The sequence below is a fragment of the Acanthisitta chloris genome, unplaced genomic scaffold (genome assembly GCF_000695815.1).
Source record: "Acanthisitta chloris isolate BGI_N310 unplaced genomic scaffold, ASM69581v1 scaffold16979, whole genome shotgun sequence".
Classification (NCBI taxonomy): domain Eukaryota; kingdom Metazoa; phylum Chordata; class Aves; order Passeriformes; family Acanthisittidae; genus Acanthisitta; species Acanthisitta chloris.
The window spans coordinates 7,376-22,633 of record NW_008692119.1 but is presented as its reverse complement, the minus strand read 5'-3'; the positions used below and the strand labels follow the sequence as shown (position 1 = coordinate 22,633).

General features: G+C 46.2%; 1 protein-coding gene across 1 annotated transcript; it reads left to right on the top strand.

The window, feature by feature from the left end:
- Positions 1-210: 210 nt before the first annotated feature.
- KATNB1 (katanin p80 (WD repeat containing) subunit B 1) lies at positions 211-13,957 on the top strand. Its single transcript, XM_009082527.1, has 18 exons — positions 211-335; positions 2,558-2,675; positions 4,436-4,536; positions 5,063-5,104; positions 5,759-5,842; positions 6,783-6,898; positions 7,424-7,495; positions 7,718-7,868; positions 8,297-8,484; positions 8,592-8,722; positions 9,518-9,565; positions 9,743-9,819; positions 10,473-10,592; positions 11,393-11,542; positions 11,860-11,936; positions 12,328-12,402; positions 13,118-13,234; positions 13,825-13,957. The coding sequence occupies exons 1-18, from the start codon at positions 213-215 to the stop codon at positions 13,955-13,957; spliced, it is 1,923 nt and encodes a 640-aa protein (XP_009080775.1). The 5' UTR covers positions 211-212.
- Positions 13,958-15,258: the final 1,301 nt, after the last annotated feature.

Sequence of the window (15,258 nt, the reverse complement as noted above, 5' to 3'; positions counted from 1 at the left end):
TCTCAAGTGCAGCAGGCAAAGCCAAGAGAGACTGTTTCTAGCAAGATAATAGCATGACTTCTTATCTGAACAGTGAGCTGCTGCAGCTTGTCCAGTGGAAATCGGAAAGCGTTTCTTGAGGAAGAGTATTTTTTCATGGTTTTGGAGGATGGGATGGAAAGTGTTATTGTAGTCTGTAATAACTGTTTGCTTTGTCTTGTGCAGAAGATATCATGGCCCACAGCAGCAATGTCTCCTCAGTAGTGTTGGGCAAAGGTTCAGGCCGGATGCTGGCCACTGGAGGAGATGACTGTCGGGTCAACATATGGTCACTTAACAAGCCCAACTGCATCATGGTAAGACAGGCCTGTTTCCAGCTTTTGGGGGATGGGAATTTTAATTCTGAGCTTTGGAGGGTGGGGAATGAGGGGCAAGATTTTTGGGTTGTAGCCTGTGGGACTTGTGAATGGAGTTTGCCAACACAAAGCTGAGTGACCAGATTCTAGCTAAAGATAGGGGCAGAACCGTGTGCCTGGTGAGACCATTGCTCCAGAGAGAATCTGGGATGGATGGATGCTTGAGCTGGCCCAGTGCTTGCTCAGGTAATGTATACTGTGTTTTATATGTTACCAGGCTACAGATAATTAAATGGAGAGTTTTGTACAAGGACAGCTAATTTATTGTGCAGGCTACAGGGGCCAGTTTTATACTCTGGAGTTTGCAGTCATAGCAGGAGATGTCCTCAGCAGGATGCATTCCTACCCTGTCCCACGGTCCCTAACTGTCAGCACAAATGTTGCCACAGTGTTTTTCTGCGGGCTGGGGAGGAGAAACTCTGGGCACAGTGTGTTAGCAAGAGTAGGGTTACCCCAGTAATGATCACTGAAGTGTAACATAAATATATTTAACAGATGTCTGTCCTTGAGCAAATCTTTAAAAGCTGCTGAACTGCTGCAAGTGAGAGAAGATGCTTTTTGTAAGCCACATGAGCACTGGGATTGTGATCACTTTTTCTTTGAGTGGGTGTTGTGGAAAACCACCTTTACCACATGTCCCTGGTTTAATTAACACATGTCATTTGTTTAATTAACAGCACATTAATGTTGTGGTATTTGAGGCACTGCTCTAGTCAGTATGAATCTTGTGAGGGAGAAATGGGGAAAGTGAGATCAAAAAGGTTAAAAGGAGAATGTCTGCTGCATTTTTCTATTCATTGACTGCATAAAGGGTTGAGATGGGTGCCAGAGGAGGTGCTGACCTTTGGCAGGGCTGTGCCTCTTGCATGGTGTAGTTAAGTTCTGTCTTTCCAGGCCCTTGGTGGTGGCACAACACTAGTTTGTATTTGGAGCATTGCCTTTCTCAAGAGGAAGGTTGAAGGACTTAACTATCTCTGTACCATTTCTGTGGGAGCAGAGAGCTGTACCTCTCCTGCACTTCCTGGGAACCACAGATGTTAGAAGCTGGTGTTTCTGAGAGGCAGGGACTCACTGGAGCTGTTTGTGCTGTTCTTGTATATCAAAAGAATATTTTTTTTGAGGGATGTGCTGTATATACTGTGCTCTGAAATATACTAAGCTAAGAAGTGTTTATATTGTTAGGGTTCCAGATGTTTACCTGTTGGGAAAGAGGGAGAAGAAGAACTTTTCAAGTAATGTTGTTACTTGGTTTAAGTTTGATCTCTCATTTTCACTAAGCAGTGGCAGTTGTAGCTGAGGAGTATGTAGAGGATTTCAATTGCACAAGGAATCCTAAGAAAGTCCTAGCAGAACAGACAGCTTCCAACTGGCATTCCCAGTCTCTGTATGTGTGTGGGAGGCATAGAGCTAGTGCAGCTATTTAAAAATGTTTGAGGATGGAGTATAGCATGGAATTTTACTTATTTGACAATCAAAAGGTCTGCAATGGTGGTATTGGCTTCAGAGCTAGTTTTAGATATTCTGTTTTAAATAATTACCTTTTCAAAATACTGATGTAATTGAAAGCTTTCGGGTGCTCAAGGATGAAAGGAACTGTATACATGTATCCACTGCCTTATGCCTCAAGTCAGTACTTCAGTGTTAGCACTGTGCCATCACTGTGACACCCATTGCTGGCAGCAACATGTGGCTCCTTGTTTATGTGATGGTTTTGAAGTAGCCCTGCTTTTGCTCTTGCTTTGATTTTGTAACTGGTTCATGACACTTCCATGACCCATTTAGAGCAAACACAGTGCCATTGTGCTTGCACAGCATAGTTTTTATGATGTAAGCATGTGTCAACCTTGTCTGGGCATCCGCACCTAATGCTTAACTACCTGTGTCTCTGTTGATGCATCCTTTAAAAATTAGTCACTGTGCCCCAGAAAGTGGGAGAACATGGAAGATGGGTGTGCCCTGCTATGTGCAGTGATGGGTTTCAGGGTGCTCTGCCATGCTGCTGAGGAAAAGGGACCAGTGGCACAACCAGATGGTCACAACTCATGGCTGAAGAGTAACCCCACGAGTATGAACAATGCCATGGCTCACGCAGGGCTGTGTCAGTAGTTCACTGTGACTGTGAACTATAGTAGTTGATTGTGGCTCATGGTTTTTTTTTGCAGACCTTGACAGGCCACACAACACCCATTGAGAGCCTACAGGTCAATCCAAATGAGAAACTCATAGTTGCAGGGTCCCGGTCAGGGTCCATTCGAGTTTGGGACCTGGAAGCTGCCAAAGGTATGTGTCCGTGAGTTTTTGCATCTGTTAATGCATGCTTTTTGGAGAATTCTTATGCTTAATATCTGTACTGGCCAAGAAGGTTCCTGACTTAAGAAGGATCAAGAGCCTGGCATTGCTTTCATCTTCATTTGCAGCCCTCTTAGAGAGCTTTCATGGCTTTTCCACTGGGGCTGTAGAGCTGTGTATGCAGCTCGAGCAGAAATCTGGGCAGGTACTGAAGAGACTAATCTGAGGAAATACTTCCTATGGTTTTAACCCGAGTGTGTTGAAATCTACATTCCAGATCAGTTCCCATGCATGTATAGGTAACTAGGCATATAGACTTGGTATTCAGAGTCTCAATTTAAAATTATCAGCCTTAATAAAAGGATCCAAAACCAGATTGGAAGTTTTAAGTGTATTAGGTTCTGCCAGTCCAGAAGTTTGCCACTCACTGACCTCTTCTTCTTGTTCTTGGGTTCTAACTTTTCTTTTTCCCTCGAGCAACTTTTCTCCTCTTCTGCTCTTGTATGGCCATATAAACAGACAAAGACCTAATTTTTAATAAATTTTAAAAGCTATGAACTCATTGAGCTCTGATCCTTTAAAAGCTGATTGTTGAGTCATGCTTTATTTATTGCATTTTCCTCAAATCCTAGAATGAGTTTGCAAAGGTATCATAAATCACCTGAGTGCATTCCAGTAGGAATGCTAGAAAATGACTGTATATTTCATATAGGTTGCTGCTTGTTCATAGAAGGAACGTGTAATGAAAATAGACTCACACTGGCTGAGCTAAGAAGGCAAACCACAGGCAGCATCAGTAATGAAAAGCACTTTTGTCATTCAGACAGTTAGAATCAGTTCAGTTATGGAACAGTTTGGCTCTACCAGTGGAGAATAGCTGATCTGGCTGAATTTATTAGGAGACCTATGAGCCAGTGTCTCTGCAAATGACCACTCCAGCTCTGGCTCAAGAGCTAATTTCTGCCAGGGGAGTCATCATCTTGTTCCAGATGACAGATGACGGAGAGGGATTGCCCTTGTTATTATCTGAGCAATTTTTCTTCCTCAGAGTTGAGTTCTGTATTCATCTCTGCTTGCAGAGATATGGTGTACCAGTTCTACTGGTCCTTTCTGGTTTCCAGAATTACAAGGGGTGTTACTTGATGACTTGCTGAAATACTCTGATCATTTCTTTGTCTCCTGCTAACTATGTGTACGTTCCTGGTCTCTGGGATGCTTCTTCCAAGGGACAATTGAAGGAGCCCAGGGTGAATATAGGAACCTCAGAGGTGGTGCCTGGAGGGGGTGCAGAGTCCCAGGAGAGGGTCTGTCTAATAGCTGCAAGGTGAATGCTGCAGGCAGTCATATGTCCCTTTCACTTCCTGGCTAAAACTGCTCCTCCTCCGGCCCATTTTGCTGACTTCATAACAACCGGAAAGATATGCTGCCTGCCAGCTGCCTCATTTTCAGAATGAAGACCTTTGGAATTCTATCCATAGTTTCCATACCTAAGGACAGGACTTTAATTAGTCACTGAACATGGGCCCTCTGTTGCTGTTTCTCTGCATTGCAAGGGTGAAGTCAGAAGTATTTCCATAAACTTATGTTTACGGAGGAATAAACAATATGTAGCTTGTCTAATGTGCAATGTATTACCATGTGCTTAGTGGTGAGGATAGTATGGCTGCACTTCTGCATGGTGTGTGGGGGAAATGAACTACTAAATGTTTGCTCCCTATTCTATCTCCCTGCTCCTCCTTTCCTTTTCCCAGTTCTTCGTACCTTACCGGGTCACAAAGCAAATATCTGCAGCCTTCACTTTCATCCTTTTGGAAGCTTTGTGGCATCTGGCTCCCTGGACACCAACATAAAGGTAACACACAACTTCCACTAGAGATTTCCCTCTTTATTTGCAGTATTTTTGTTTTGAAGAGTGCCAGAATGTGTTTTGTGCCAAACTGTTGGTAGATGCTGCACATCATTTCCGTGTGTGGGCAGGTGTGTTTGCGAGTGCTTGTGAAATCTGTGCGTGCGTTTTCACAGCAGTAACTCATGAATGTGACTCCTCTGGTGTGGAATGTGGCTCCCAGTAAGGTGCCAGCCAAGACCTGGTGTCAGCAAGCACAGATGTCCTGGTTGCTGTGGATTGTATCTGCTTTATCCATCTGGTATTTGACTGCCAGAACTGAGCTGCTGCAATAAGAATTACCTTCCAGGAGTGATTCTCACTTGGGGAGATGGGTTAGAAAATACCCCTGAAGCAAAAAGGGGATCATCAGCCCCTTCATTCTGCAGTGTCTGTTAGCTTGGTGACAGGGAGAGCTCTTGTTCTGATAAGACCCTTGGGCTCCCCACATACTGCTCTAAACATACCATTTCTTCACTTTTGTTCCCTGTAGCTCTGGGATGTAAGAAGAAAAGGCTGTATCTTCACATTCAAGGTAAAAGACTTCATTAGTTTTCCAGCAAAGAGGGGAAGAAAGATTCCTGTTGAGGACTTGTGAACAAAGCTGAAAGGCATTGTGTTCAATGAACTTCCTAGTTTTCCAGCATGAGAACAAGATCTGCCCAATTTGTGAAGTGGCCTGGCAAACCTCAGCAGGCCTCTGTGCAGGAATATGAAATGGGTATCGTGGGAGTTAATGTGCTATAGTCTGGTTGGCTGCAGTGGGGGAGGGAGAGCATCCATGAGGATTTCTTTATACTGTGACTGGCATTACTATGCAAGTCCCCACTTCACTGAGGTGTTTCTATTCCTGGGGCCTCTTTCTACCCAAAGAACGTGCTGTATATTAATTTCATTTAGAAACCACCAACTTGGTTGCACAGCACTTCTATCTGACCATCCATAAGTCTGTGTAATTTAGAATGGATTCTTACTAATTAAGCCAGATCTGTATTTACCATACTGATGACAGACACGTCTAGATGAGAGAGATTACACACATTTAGTGTGGATGTGTATAGTGTCTTGAGCGTGTTTAGTGTTCTGCAGAGCTATGGACTCCTGAAACACGTAGTTGATTTTGGGTTTTTTTGTATTGCATGGGATTGAAAGACAAAATCCAGAATACTCTTTGTTTTTCTCATTTCAGGGTCACACAGACGCAGTTCGATGTCTGCGCTTTAGCCCTGATGGGAAATGGGTAGCCTCTGCTGCTGATGATCACACTGTAAAGGTAATTTATTGTGACACCCTCCTTATGTGCTCGTGGCACATGGGAATGCTGGGATCATGTTTTTACCAGGCATTACTAGCTCTTGCTCATAAACACCTTTAGTAAATTAGGCAGCTGGCTGAGCCCTGTAGCTTTGCAGGGACCAGTGGTTTGAGGCCTACAACACCCAGAGAAGAGCTGCATGCATGGAAATATCCTTTTCCAACAGACACTTTGGGACTGTGCATGTGGAACTTCAAGTTTTGCTAGTGGTAGAGTTGTAGTACCCAAACATTGGCCTCAGTTCTCTCAGTAAGTCTTGCAGAATGAGTTGTCCACAGGATGTTCCTTCACCACACCAATTTCTGGCTCTGCTCAATTAACTCAGTGTTATCATACACATTGCACGTGACTATCTGTCTGAAAATTGCTGTCAGGACTGAGTAAGAGAAGGAGTTCAGAAAAGCATTGACTGAGGAAGTGACTTCAGTTGTTTCACCTGGGGTACAGAGGAATGGGAGAAAAGGACTGATTTGATTTTCAGTTTCACATGAAATAAACTAGTCAGTCATTTCTCTCTGGATTTGTACATGGAGACTAGAGCAGAGGAAGAAGGAATTGCTAAGGGATTCAGAGCTTTTGGATTTTTGTTTGTTCTCTTCTGGGATGCAGTCTGTGGAGACACATGGAAATGCTGTGTTTTATCCCAGTCTTTAAATATAAACTTCTAGGGGACAAATTGCATGGGAAATTTAAAAGAGAATGCCAGAAAACCAGAAAAGGAGCCTTAAATGACTAGGATGGAACTCCTTCCCTGATCACTACTTTCTTTGACAGATTCGAGTCTGTTCCTGGAACGGGAAAGCATTAGAAGGTTGCCAGTACAAGGAAATCCCAAGTGTTTTGGAAATCTCTGACATGAAATCTCCTAAAGAGTCTCTATGTTCTTTCCTCCTTTCAGCTGTGGGATCTGACTGCTGGGAAGTTAATGTTTGAGTTCACAGGACATACCGGCCCAGTAAACGTTGTTGAATTCCATCCCAATGAATACCTTTTGGCTTCTGGCAGCTCTGACAGGTACATAAGGGGAGGGAGAAAGAAGGGAAAAGTATATGTCTGTTCCTTTTCCTGATTCCCTTCCATGTAGGAAGATGGCAAATAGGGATGTCACACAGCTCAAACATCCCACTGCGGGATCCAGACATCTAGCCAGCAGGACATCACCGCTGTGATGGGCAGAACATGGAGATCTTGCCTTGTCATCTAAAATTGATGGCACCTTCTGCCTCACTAGAAGCCAACGTGTAGCCTCAAGCATCTCACTAATCCAGCTGACATGCTGTCTGAACAGCAGGCAGCTCTGCTCAGCTGGCAGGCTGCTCTTATAGCTCTGTGTCAGCTCTAAATGCCTGTCCATATCTAGAGCCTCTAAGCATCTGTGCCTGGTTTCACAGATCTTAGCTAGACCAGCCTTCTGTGTAGGATTACTGGATGTGCACAACAGCAAAAGTCATTCTAACTATTACTGTTTTGTTTAAATTCTGGATCCTACAGTGGTTTCTAGAGGGATGAGTGATGAATTTTGTTCCGTTGTGTGTACAGGACTGTTCGGTTCTGGGACTTGGAGAAGTTTCAAGTTGTGAGCTGTATTGAAGAGGAAGTTACTCCTGTCAGGTACGTTAAATTCCTCCTGCAGTGTACTAGGCACAGACTAAAGTGGGGGTGAAGGGAGGATTTCCTCAGAGAGAGTCTTTACTGGGGAGAAGTTTGGGCTGCTGGAGGTGTTGCACAGTCCCACCAGGTTGTACAGGTTCATCGTTAGAAACGAAGCCGGAGGTGTTCGGTGCAGTCAGGGACCCGCAGGGACTGTGCCTGATTCTCCACCTGTCTTCCCAGGTGTGTGCTCTTCAACCCAGATGGCTGCTGCTTGTACAGTGGCTTCCAGGATACGCTGCGTGTGTACGGCTGGGAGCCCGAGCGCTGTTTTGATGTGGTCTTGGTGAACTGGGGGAAAGTAGCTGACTTATCTATCAGCAACAACCAGCTGGTAAGCCACTGCTCCTGAGGAGGGGGGGAGGCAGCTGTGATACACAAGATAAAATCCTCCTGGCTCCTTGCAGGCCTTTTGGCCTTTAAACTTGTATCAGACTGTAAGTGGCCAGGGCTTGCAGTGTGCCCAGCCCTTAGACAAAGATTGTGTGCTTTTGCTTTCAGCAGCCTCGTGATCCATTTTGTCTCTCTTTGGCTTCTGAAGGAAAGAACTGGGGTGTGGTTTGACCAGTATTTAGAAACTATACTTGGCAAAATATCTGGGCCTTTCAAAAATGATTGACAACTTCAAGCTGATAAAGCCAGAGCACTGAACTGAGCAACCCTCAAGCACAGTTGCTCAGGGTGGCTCCATCATGTCTGCTCTCAAAAAGGCTGGTGTGCACTCTGCTCCTTGGTGAATATCTTGATCTTTTGCCTCTGCAGATAGGAGTTTCCTTTGCACAAAGCACAGTCTCTTCCTTCGTTGTGGATCTCAGCAGAGTCCCAAAATCAGATTCTGTTCCTCCTGGGCTGCTCAGGGATGACCAGCCTCTTATGCCACCTGGCCACGCAGGGGCCTCCCTTCGCCGCATCTATGACAGGTCCTCAACAAGCTGCAGCAAACCACAGAGGTGAGGGAGTCTGCTGGCTGCTTCAGTTTCAAGGTGGTAAGGAAATGTACAAGTAGCTCAGTGCTCTGACAATACAGCTCCCTGACAGCTTCTCTTTTTCCATATAGAATGAAGCACAACTCAGAGAGTGAGAGGCACAGTCCTAGCAGTGAAGATGACCGGGATGAGAAGGAATCAAAGGCTGAGATCCAGAACCAGGAGGATTACAAGGAGATCTTCCAGCCCAAGAATGCAATCTGTCAGTACCAGGATTTATTGTGCTTTTGAGTCGTGTCTGGAATTGGGCTGTAGGTGCTAAATTCAGTAGAAGTGAACTTTGGTTTAGTGTAACACAGACTTCACCTGTGACTGGGAGAGTTTAGAGAACTTTTCTTTAATATTCTGCACTTGGACAGTGAACCAGAGACCATGTTGGTGAATGGCTGGAAGGTGGCAGCTGTACTGGGGTGCAGTGCTGTCTGGTTGGAGCCTGACTCAGAATCTAGAGTTCCATTTTAGACGTGCTGCCTTCCTGTTCCAGTTAAGGTGTTACAGGAATTTTATTACCTTAGAATTTTGATGTGTATAGGATCAGCAACCTATTCATTAAAGAAGGAAAGGCAAAAGCTTTTATTAAAGCAGAGATTATTGTTTAGGAGGCATTGTGCAATGCCTGTATCTCGTTTTTATAAGGAGAAAAAAAAGATATTCTTTCAATGAAATTCGTAGCCATTGTTTATTTATTAATATCAGTAACAGGAGGTGAATTTTTTTTATTAGCATTTGTTGTGACAGTGCCTTTTCTCATGCTTCACACCTCTACAGCAGCAATGAACCACAGGGATCACTTTTGTCCCTCCCATCCATGAAGGCTGAAAGCCTTTGGCTAAGCTCAACAATAGTGCCAAGGTCTGAAGGAGATAACTCTGCTTGTTGTATCACTGATACCCTTGTGTGGAGTTGTTGGAGATATCTCAGTTCCAAGGATGACTTATCACTAATCTATAGCCTTGGATGCTCCTTCATTTGTTTATTGTTTAATCTCTTTCTGTAGGCCGAACTCCTCCTCGAAGCGAGCCCTTTCCAGCCCCTCCTGAGGATGGTGAGTATGGAAAGCACCCTGTGGTGGGAATGGGGTTAATGGCCCTCAAAAGAGGGAGGAGAGCTGCATGTCTGCAGAAATAACTCCTTGCAGTCTAGCTATACAGAGCCTTTGCTCTCAACTTCTCTTGAAAGGAACAATCAATTTCTGCTTTCCCCCTTCTTTCCATGTTGGTAGAGCCTGTAACAGCAAAGGAAGCAGTGAAGCCCAGCCGAGCCGTGGATGTGCAGACCTCATTGCCAAAGCAAGAGCTTGTATGTACTGTGTGGTCTGTTGATCCCTGTTTGTGTTCCCCCTGTGAATGATGTGCGAGTGCTGGAGACTTTGATTTCTACTCAGGCTGATTCCTTTACTGAAGGGCAGTAAAAGTGAAGCTCCAGCCTTTGTCCTGCCAAGTGTTCTGCTTGAGCAGTAGAATCAAGGCCAAGCCTCCAACAGGCGATGGCTCTATTGTTTTTGTTCCCTGCTTGTGCTTGCAGTGGTGTTTCTCCTTGCATCTCAAAATTGGGGCACTCTGAAGAGGACCTAGTGCCAGATTCCTGCAAGTGGTTGAACTGAGGCTATTTTGTTGCCAGCATTGCAAGCAGCTGATGGGCCAGGATCCATTTTACTGGCTTCTTTAGAATTCTCTTTTAGCCTTCAGGCTCACCACGGCCCATTGCCCTAATTTCAGATGCTGATAACAATAACACAACTTGGCACTTCTGCTGAGGCATCTGTGTTCTTTACAAACCTTAATTACATCTTGGTGTGTACCTGGGAGAATATGTCTATTAAAGTGTGCTAGCAAACTGCAAGCTGCTTCTGTGTTAGGGCCCTGCTGTGAGAGGAAAGCAGGTCAGAAATAGAGGTCATCAGACAAGGGCCAGACTTACTGCTGGAGCTTTTATCCCAATTTCTCCTGCAGCCTGATCCAGTACAGAGGCCACTGGTTGTCTCCTCAAGTTCTTTGGCCAGAGCAGAGCCGTCCGTGATTCCTGCAGCCAGGAATGAGCCCATTGGCCTGAAGGCCTCTGACTTCCTACCAGTAAGTGTATCTGGACAGTAGTTTCCAACTAATGTCTCAGTTGAGTGGGAGCAGAAAGGAGGTTCTCTGAGGTGCCTCCATTGTGATCAGCACCAGGGCAGTGCAAACACAGCAGTGTTGAGCTGTGCTCACAAAGAAGCTGTTACCAAAGCAGAGAGCAAGGAGTGACAGTCATCGTCACGGTTCTAGTACGGTTCCACGTACTAGACAGTGATTCACTTAGAAAATTGGTGTCTGCCATTACACAAACATAATAATTTCACAGGAATCTCTGCCTCTTGCATCTTGGAGGCCTCTTGGTCTCTCTTGGGGAGGACATTTCCTGTCCTAAGAAAGGAGAAAGACCAAGAGCATCCTGATGGTCCCAGACTCTAAATGTGGGCAAATGGTTTGAGCATGACATGGGCAGGAATCAAGTTGAGAATGTAATAAAATGTGTAAGATTTATACTTTGAAATAAAATTTTCTGATTTCAGATGAGTGTTTCACATAAAAAAATAGGGTTTATGTGAAAACATTTCTTCATTAAAACATGTTGGTTTTGAAAACTTACTTTAGATATACTTTTTTGAGAGTTTTTCCAAAGTTTCAAACATGTTTGTGATTGATGTAGTAGAAATAGCAGAAAAGAAGTAACAGAAATCAGAACAAATTGAACATTTCCATTTCAAAAGGTTTTTAAAAGAATCTTTAAGGAAGTCAGTGTTCACTGCCACTCTGTACACCAACATTGGCTCATGTCTAGGCCAGAGAAAGCTCCCACCCTCCTGTGCCATCCTGCTCTGTGTCTGTAATTGCAGGCTGTGAAAAACCAAAGCCAAACTGAGCTCGTGGATGAGGAAGCCATGTCCCAGATCAGGAAAGGCCACGAGACCATGTGTGCGGTGCTCACCAGCCGCCTCAAGAACCTTCACGCCGTGCGGGCTGTATGGAGCACCAGTGACATCAAGGCAAGGGTGTGGAGATACCATGAGGGGAGCAGCTGAACAGCTCTGTTTGCTTGTCTGAGGCTGATTCCGCCTCACACAAAATGAGTCTCACAGCTCTTGTCCCCAGGGGTGCACCACAGTGCTGCTAGTGTCCCAGCTGTGGCTGAAGGGTCACAAAGAAATGTGGAGAAAACTTTCCCGTGAGAGAGTTCTCTTCCCTTGTCAGCTTCACATTTCCTCTACCTTGTTTTGAAAAAGCAGCACTTGATAGTAACTTCCATTATCCCAACCAGTCTGAGCTTTGCAATAGACAACCCTTTCTTTCCCTTCTCTCTCAGAACTCTCTAGACTCTGCAGTGGCAATCAGCGATCTGTCTGTGGTCGTGGACCTCTTGAATATTATCAACCAAAAAGCGTGAGTTGGGGAGCCCCTGGGATACCTGAGAGCTGTCTGACTGGGCTTATACCTGCCTCGTGTCCAGTGAGCCTTGGCACATGAAATGCCTGTGTTTGTAGTCACATCCTCAAGTCTTCGGTGGCAGTAATTGTTGGAGTTGTTTGGGGCCTTTTTGGTAGGCAAATTACATCTTGCAAGGAAAATTGAAGTCTTGGGGCTTCATAAAAGTGATTCTGAGTCAGTGAAGGATGTCAGAACCTGCCACCTTCTAGCACGAGGGGGAGTCAGCGAACTTGCTCAGGGAACCTCAGTGCTGCTGCCTGGGGACTTCTGCCAGAAAGCATTATTTGTGTCTGCTCAGCTTTGTAAAGCCTCAGTCTCCAGTCTCAGGATTTACTTTTCTTTTCAGGTCTCTCTGGAAGCTGGATTTGTGTACTATAGTCCTACCACAGATAGAAAAACTACTCCAAAGTAAATATGAAAGGTGAGGCCCCAAGAACATGGTGTGCTTGTGGGATGAGGTGTGGATAGTGATAGGGGAGCTCTGCTGGGCATTTTGTAGCTGAGAGAAAATCCTAAGAAATCACAGCAGATACAGTATAGTGCTGATATGATGTCTGGAAAAGAACAATGGAGTTGCCAGGTTTGTGTGGGAAAAGATATGGAAAGTATGCATGGGCAGGAAGAGCAGGGTAGTGGGATTCAGGGTAGGTGCACTGGGTTGAAGGCAGCTCTGGCTTCCAGGAGGGGTCACATCAATGTAAAACAAATGGGCTTTGTGCACTGATGGGAATGAAACAGTTATCTTGGGACAAGGAGAATGAAGTCCTGCAACAGCCCTGGGTCTCACTGGGAAGATTGCTTTCAACCTCACCATTTGCAGGGCAAGAAAATGCAGCCTCTCTCTTAAGATGGAGTTTCTGCTTTCTCTCCCTTCCTTCCAGGAGAGAGGTTCCTGCCAGGTCACTTTGGCAGGACATCTCTGCCTTTGAGCAGCGAGGTCCCACTTGGCAGGGTATGTGCCAGGACCTTTGAAACAGGCTTGCTTTGTCAGTCTGGACTGGAACCAAGATGTATTGGTACTTGGCTGTTGCTCTCCTTCCCAGGTTACAGTGGTGGAGGTGGTGTTGTTAGAAGGTTGAGTGCTGGGGGACAGGAATGAAATTGGAGTGGGACCTGATTCTCTGTTTGTTTTTCAGTTATGTGCAGACAGGCTGTACCTCCCTGAAACTCATTCTTCAGAGATTCCTGCCACTCATCACAGACATCCTTGCTGCACCACCTTCTGTCGGAGTGGACATCAGCAGAGAGGAAAGGTGAGGCACACATTTCCACTTCCTCCTTGCTGGAACCAGCTTTTCTCTTGGGTGAGCTTTGTCCTCACCATCGAGGCTCTGAGGCTAGACTGGGCATGCCTTCCCTTTGTCTGCAAACACCAAACCCTCCTGCTCTGAGAAAAAGGCCAAAGACTTCTTTTTCCCTCTGTCACTGTGCGTTGAGTCATAACTAAACAAAGTATCGGGAGTTAAACCACCCTGTGGCTTCACCCCATGCCTCACAAAACACAGGAGTTGGCAGCCAGGCCCTGGATTTCCAGTTCATTCACAGGAGAGCTGTGCCTTGAGAACTGGCCTTTGGAAAGCAGCACCTTCTTCCTCCCTGGCCTGTACTGCCAAAGGGGGAAGAAGAGTGAATGGCATTCACATAAGGGCTCTTTCTCCTGTCTCATCAGGATGTGGGCTGAATGCCTGGTGTTTCTGCAGAGCTGTGCTCACATTTCAGCCTCTTCCAGACCATTTGCAAGGCTTTTCTCTCCTGCTTGAGCTGCCTCTCTGCCACTGCAGGAACAGCCACATCTCTTACGCAGCTGAGGATTCATGTTGTGTCTGCTGTGGTTTTTTTGCAGGCTCCAGAAATGCGAGCTGTGCTACAAGCAACTGAAAAACATCAGCAATGTTGTCAAGGACAAGTCTGGGCTCAGCGGCCGCCATGGTAGTGCCTTTCGGGAACTGCTGCTCCTCATGGCTGCCCTGGAGTAACAGCCACCACCTCCTCATGTGCAAATACAGTTGGCCAAGCTCTTCTCTGCTCATGGTCTGGCTGGATTTCAAGTTTCTCTGTGTGTCCATCTTTTCCCTCTGCCCCTCCCAGCATGGTAAGGAAGTGGAATCTGGCTGGCTGGTCACCCACCCAGCCCTGGCCCCTTATGGGATGGATGGAGGACCTGAGTGCAGAGACGTGTGCTGTCTGAGGGGCCCTGGAGGATGGAGGGCTCTTCAAAGCCCCTTAGCTGCTTCATTTCAGCTCTTCATCTCAGCATCAAGCTCTGGGCTGCTCTGTCTGTGTGCTGGCCTTTCCCTGGCAGGAGGGCTCTGAGCCTGCTGTCGCCCCTCCTTCCCTGTGTGCTGTTAGTTCTTGTTGCTTGGCCCTGTGGGCCAGGGCTGGCTGGCCCTGCTCTCGCTGTGCAGTGTGCTGAGGACTGCAGCAACCACCCCACAAACGCCTGCTGTGGGATGGAGTGCCCTTTCCATGCAGAAGGGACTTCAGCTGCCATTGGGGACTGGCCCCTTTGGCTTCATCCGACGTGAGCCAGGACACCGTGCCACCATGCTGGTGCAGTCTCAAGGACCTGAACCAAGATGAGGCTGTCTCTTGGCTTCTCAAACACCCCTGCTGGCACCCAGGGCTGCAGAAGATTAATATCTTCAGACTGTGCTGGGAACTGAGGTCTTCCTGAGCCTGTTAAAACATGTGACTTAAACAGGACTTGTCGTATGTGTTTGCCTTTGGGGACTGAGAATTTGGGAGGGTGGAGGAACAGAGGGACATGGACTGGTAAATGTCTTTCTACATCCACTGGCCCACCCTTAGAGGTATGTTTGGGTTTCTTTCCCCACAATAAATGTCTGTCAGAACCATTCTGTCCCTCTTTCTTCTTTCCTCTGGGGAAAGAGGTTCCTGTTGGTGCTTCCTCTGCTCTTCCCAGCCTGTCTCCCATTTTATACTCTGGAGCCTGTTCTCCGGGAATCTGTAACTTATCATGAATTTTATTAAAATATTTGTAATTTGTTTTTTTAAAGTTGTGTTAAATGCCTGAATCTCTTAAGTCCTGTTCACCTTGGCACAGCTTGTGGCTGGGAGCACCCAGGAAAAGCAGGGCTCTGTTCCCTGCGTGTCCCAGGGGGAAGCTGACCATTCTCACCCTTCCTGCTGGGAGGCTGTGGTGAGCAACAGGAGAGCCAGCACTTGCCAGGTGGCTTGTGGAAATCCCGGGGGCGGTTTCACTCTGCTGGGTTGTTCCCAGCCCAAAGAGCAGTGTCATCATTTGGGGCTCATCCTT

Coding starts and splice junctions, on each gene's coding strand:
- KATNB1 (XM_009082527.1), top strand. CDS start 213: ATGGCCCACAGCAGCAATGTCTCCTCAGTAGTGTTGGGCAAAGGTTCA. Junction 6,899..7,423: donor GCTTCTGGCAGCTCTGACAG/GTACATAAGGGG, acceptor TTGTGTGTACAG/GACTGTTCGGTTCTGGGACT. Junction 7,496..7,717: donor GAGGAAGTTACTCCTGTCAG/GTACGTTAAATT, acceptor CTGTCTTCCCAG/GTGTGTGCTCTTCAACCCAG.